This window comes from Protomyctophum bolini (assembly GCF_963924005.1).
Source record: "Protomyctophum bolini genome assembly, chromosome: 1".
NCBI classification, from domain to species: Eukaryota; Metazoa; Chordata; class Actinopteri; order Myctophiformes; family Myctophidae; genus Protomyctophum; species Protomyctophum bolini.
The window spans coordinates 25440030-25446029 of record NC_137862.1 but is presented as its reverse complement, the minus strand read 5'-3'; the positions used below and the strand labels follow the sequence as shown (position 1 = coordinate 25446029).

The 6000-nt window shown below is 41.4% G+C and overlaps 1 protein-coding gene across 1 annotated transcript in view; it reads left to right on the top strand.

The window, feature by feature from the left end:
* Positions 1-309: 309 nt before the first annotated feature.
* The window catches only part of LOC308316800 (tetraspanin-4-like), a gene marked incomplete at both ends in the record, with an annotated part of 64623 nt that continues 58932 nt past the window's right edge, over positions 310-6000 (top strand). Inside the window, one exon of the mRNA XM_080765575.1 lies at positions 310-657. Coding sequence (XP_080621701.1) covers positions 310-657 — 348 coding nt within the window. The remainder of the gene's footprint in view (positions 658-6000) is intronic.

The window sequence follows — 6000 nt, the reverse complement described above, 5'->3', positions numbered from 1 at the left end:
CCACTTCATCTGGCCGGCCGCGCTATCGATCGGTTAGGGATTCAAATTAATGTTCGAGTAGAGAGGCCTCGACATTTAAGAGACTCACACCTTTGCCCCGGGAGGAACCGCCAATTATCTGGGCATTCACCCTGAGATTTTAAACAGACTTTGAGAGAGCAGCAAAGCAACAAACAATAAACTATTCCATTTATTCCACTCATTATTAGCTTTTTTCTTCTGTTTTCATCTCCTCAACCGGCCTGGAGCAGAGCCCGGGGCTAATCGCACTTAAAGCGTAAAAAGAAGACTTGAACTCACTCGTAAACGATGAGACGTTCGAGCACGGACGAGACACCGTACCGGCGCAGTCCGTCCCTGGACAGCAAGCCTCCCGACTCGCCGCCATTCGGGTCCTCCGGGTTCCACCGATACAGCGGCGAGTTCGAGTACAAGCGGCCGCCGTTCGCCTTCGGCTTCCACACCACCAAGGCCCCGTCGGGGCAGGCCGGGCCGGACGGCAAAGGGCGCTACGCTCCGGGCAAGAACAAGAAGTACGTGGTGTTTTACCTGGACCTCTCCTTCATCTTCCTGCTGGAGCTGCGGCGCTGCAGGATGGCCCAGGGCTGCCTGATGGGCCTGCGCTACAGCATGGTCTTCTTCAACCTGCTGTTCTGGGTGAGTGTCACACTAAGTCGCTGTGTGTGTGTGTGTGTGTGTGTGTGTGTGTGATGATGATCTATGCAAGCACGCACGTGCGCACTTGCATAGATCATCATCATACCTGGAAGTTATGTGGGAACACCCATACGTATATATCCATACTTTTCCTGGGCTGTGTGTGCTCCAGTTCCTGTTGATTTCATTGGATATCATTGGTCATCTGACCAGTTTCATTGGCTTTCATTGGATCAAATCGACAGGAACTGGAGCACACAGCCCAGGAAAAGTGTGGATAAAGGCTAGATGACTCAAGGCTAGCCTCGGTCCCAGACCGTCGCTCTCCATTGGCTAGCAGCTCGGGTGAGCCATCTAGCCCATATATAAAGGCTATAGATGGCTCAAGGCGGAGTCTCTGACGTAGTTCACCCGGCGGCCATCTAGTCGACTATTCAACTAGTCGACTAGTACATCCACTAGTCGACCTTGTTGGTACTAGTTGACCTTGTTCGTACTAGTTGACTAGTTGATTTTTTTTTTTTTTTTCCCCGATTTTGTAGGCCTCAAGATCAGGTAGATTATAGTTATAGTCACCAATGTACACAGTTTTTAAATATTCTTTTTTTTTAAAGGACAACTTTAGTTTTTTTCAACCAAGGTTCATATTTTAGGTTGTTATTAGAGAAAGTAAAAGATGAGTGTTAATTTCTTTTCATTTGCTGCTTTCTTTCATTTTAGGGATTTTAGCTGTTTTTGACAGGGGGGCAGGGGCATTCGAGCATGGGGCTAAATATGTATATTATTTTATTTTATTTTATTTTTTTATCATTCACTATAGTCCTACTAGACCCCAACAAATTACATTTGGCCAAAAAAGATCCCAGGATCTACTGAATGTGAAGGTAGCCTGGGGAGAATGTGTGTGGGAATATGTCAGTTTGACATAATCAGTAGATCCCCGTGATCTTTTGTGGCCAGATGTAATTTCTTGGGGTCTAGTAGGACCATAGTAAATAATAAAAAAATAAATCTCTATAACATTTCGTAAAATAATATATATTTATCCCCATGCTCGAATCCCTAAAACAAAAGAAGCAAATGAAAAAAAAATAACACTCATCTTTTACTTTCTCTAATAACATAAAACATGAACCTTGTTTGAAAAAAACTAAAGTTGTCCTTTAACTGGTTCCGTCCATCCGACGTGTCCACACGTCCTAGGGATTCCAACCGACACGTTCAATACTCAATGCAAGCCAGGCGAGAAGAATATTCTGAATTTTTTCCTTTTTTTTAGGGGGCACTAATGAATTATGGTGTGTGTGTGATATGACATGTGAGCTTTAATCACATTCCATCACATTCAAGTGATTTTGGAGAGAAATGAGACTGAGTCACTTTCAGTAGCACACTGTAGAGGGGAGCTGTGTGTATGTGACTGTGCCCAGGTGATGGTCGTTGATGCAAGGAAGGCAATTATATTTCTGCACTGTCAAATAGGTTTACATCTATCCTAAGATGCCATCAAAGAAAGATTTTTTTACATGTTAACTCGAGCTAGGATCTAAACAAGAAAGCACAGTTGTCGCACAGAAATTAAGTAATTTTACAGAAATGAGACAGACTTCATGCAGTCACTTTCAGTAGTAGAGTTCTGTAGAGGGGAGCTGTGTGTCTGTGACTGTGCCCAGGTGATCGTTCGTTGATGCTCATTATTACATCAAGGAAGGCAATTATGTTTCTGCACTTATAGAAAATGTGAAAAAAGCTCAGGGAGAAGATAAATTATATAAAATTTAAAAAACGGTAATTCGGTGATTCATCACGCTAAAATATGTATCTGAAAACATTATAGGGTAGAAATAAGCCACACATCAGTAAACTGGAACAGCTGGCCGACTATCTTACTTGTAAACAAACACTCCTTGCCCTGCATGTAGCATAGCTACCGTCCCATCGCCTGAAGAGATGCAACGCTTTGATTGGTTCAGAAACTTCAGAGCCAGCGTTTCATGTTTAAACCGGCTGAAACTTCTAAATAAAATGCCCACCATTTCCGTTTCCCTACACCTTTAAAATGATACAAATCGTATCGTCAGTGAATCGCTACAGCTTCTTTATAAAATAGCTGATATACATGCTCACAATTCACTGCTTTCTATTTTCTTAAAACCGTAATCCAATCTGATATTTTATTAGTCAAAACATCAGTAATCGGTGATGTGACTTTCCAAAATTGCGATCTGAACCAAAAATCGTCCATGGGTGCGTGGTCTACTTGTTAACAATCATCTAAGGGATGTGGGCGTCTTCGTGGTGATACAGTATATCCGTCATAGTCACTTCTTGTTAGCGATGGAACAATGACGCCTTGAAAGTCATTGTCAAAGCAATCTGGCTACCGAGATCTATTCTCCCGTCGGGAACGACTGACCTCCACACACTTACTGACCGATCCACCGCTGTGAACCAACCATTGCCAAAGCCAGGGTCACATACTGACCGAACTACAGCTGTGAACCGATGCCAAAGCCAGGGTCACATACTGACCGAACCACAGCTGTGAACCGATGCCAAAGCCAGGGTCAAATTGGTGTACTTATATCATCCCTTTCGGGTGGAAACCTTTTATGTCCAAAACTGTTTCTTACTGGAACCTGTGTTCCTGTGTAGTTACAAGCTTAGCTCTTATAGGGTATTCATTTTCAAAAGAATATTGAGATACAAGGTTTCTCCTCGACAGTGACAACTTGTGCATGGTGTGTGTGTGTGTGTGTGTGTGTGTGTGTGTGTGTGCGTGCGCGTGCTTGCTAATCACAGCTGTCAGGTGTGACTGTGAGAAGCGCTATCCTCCACATCTCAAGGAGTAAAGACATTTATGACGTATATTATGGTCTTTTTACTTAGCTGCACACCAGTGTCTACAAGTCCTCAACACAAGCCCTCAACACTCCCAAGGTAAAACACAGTTTTACCTGTGTTTTGTGGTGCGTAGACTCAAAGGTTGTTGGTAGAAAAATTGTTTTACCTAAGTAAAAGTATTAATTCTGTCCATTTAAGTCCAAAATTCAAGATGTACTTGTGTAAAAGTAAAAAAGTACCAAAAGTAGAAAGTACTCATTGTGCAGAATGTCCCATTTTAAGTTTTAAAATGCATACAAATATTTAGAAAATAGCAGATCTACAAGCTCACAATGCACCACATCGTGATATATAGCCAAAATATAGGGCTGAAGTGGTTAATGTAGTAGTTTTGTAATCAAAATCTGCAAAGTAACTAGTAACTAAAGTTTTCAAATAAATGTAGTGGAGTAAACGTACAATATTTGCCACTCAGATGTAGTGGAGTATAGGCTAGAAGTAAAATAAATGAAAACTGGAAATACTCCAGTAAAGTAAAAGTACTTGAGTAAATTTCCGTAGTTACTTTACACCACTGCCCGGCCGGAGGACTTATTCCATGTGTGATTGGTAGTATTGGTACAGTACTACGGGTGGGAGTATGGGTGGAATGGTGCTACTATACATCTACTGTGATTAGTGTGAACACTGCTTACCATAACCAGGGGTGCCTGGAGAGGTAGTTTGGTGTCCAATCGACGCATACTCGGGTACGGAACACTGCAATCTGGAAGCCATCCTTGAAGGAAGGGAAATATATCATTTATATATTTTTGTAATGATACATTATTTTTACCTGGGTTATATTTTACTTGAATGTCAACAAGAATGAATAATCCTACTTGTGTTTGAGACTGTGAAAAAAAAATATATATTAAAAAAATATATATAAAATATATAATATATATATTAGTCACTATATTAGTCACTTGCCCGAATGTCCGGCTACTGGGACTTACGTCTACTGGGACTTACAGTACGTCCCAGTAGCTACCCTCGATCAGTCCCATTAGGGAAAAACTATAACCTAAAAAAATTATAGGACTATAGTCTGGAGAAGTGTTGCAAAGGGAGCGCCACCTCCTCCTAGTAGTAAACTTTATTTTGATACATTTAAAATAAATATTGCTTCAATAAGGTGCTACTGAAGAAGCAGGTGTTTGAAGTACTTCAGTGCATAAACATGCTTAATATGCAGAACCTTGCGTTGCATAGCATGAGTGGCACTGATGAGAACGATTTGGTTTAGGGGCTCATCAAAGCGTCTTTCACAAAGGCTAAAATGTTGAAATGAATAGTGGCATATCTTTTTAGTTTTTTGCATAATTATTAGGGTTCAAATCATGAAGATGGCAAGAACTTTATAGTCCCAACTTTCTAATCAGTATTCCTGCCTTGGGGCTGTGTGTGTGTGTGTGTGTGTGACTGTGTGTGTGTGTGTGTGTGTGTGTGTGTGTGTGTGTGTGTGTGTGTGTGTCTGTTTGTCTCCATTCTTCCGCTCTAGAAAGAATTACTTCTCCTGCACCGGATGACAAGGCCAAAGAAATGTGCTTTAATGAGCATCAATAGAAAGAAACACTGCACATTATACACATCTCTTATGTTTTGTAGAACCGTGCCGAAGATCCAAGCGACTCACTTACCTCACAATTCGATACGATATCGATACCTATAAGGTGCCTATTCAATTTATATTGTGATTCTTAATAATATTGCGATTCGATTAGATATTGCAATTTATTGCAATTTTTAAAACAATTCTAAACAATATAGACCATGAAAAGTTGAACCATACACTTCAATGCAGCCAGATAACCTCAGTCAGTCGTTCTGACAAGAAAAAAGAAATACATTTAAATAAATAAATAATTCTGAACTTTGCGATTCGATTTTAATGTTGCGGCATTAAAATGCTTGATATATTGCTATATGGAGGCTTGAAAAGCACCAGGGAGCACCCTGATGCTTTTAATTTTGTTCCTTTGGAAACGACCTTCCCTCAATGAGTGAATATAGAGGAACGTGATTTATCTCCACCACGATTGATCGTTTTTAGTCGTTAGTGATTCATCAGGCCATCTTTCGCACACGCACGCACGCACGCACACACGCGTGCACACACACGCGCGCGCACCCACACACACACAGTCACACACACACGTGGGTGACGTGAGAAGTGGGTCGACTTGTAAAAAGAGGAGAAAGTGAGCCAGGAGTAATTCTAGTGCTCAGCTGAGGGCAGGAGGGAGAGATGAGAGGAGATGACTTTCCTCTGTCATGCCCTGGTGTAACAGGGTCAGAGGTTTTAGCAGAAGATCACAACACCAGAGGGAGCTCCACAAATCATGTTCAACCCAGAATTGGCTCAAACAAGGGGTTAAATAAATTTCACTCCTATGCCACAAAAATGAGGAACGCACCCTACCAATTGTTGTAAAGTAATATGAATCCATATGTGAA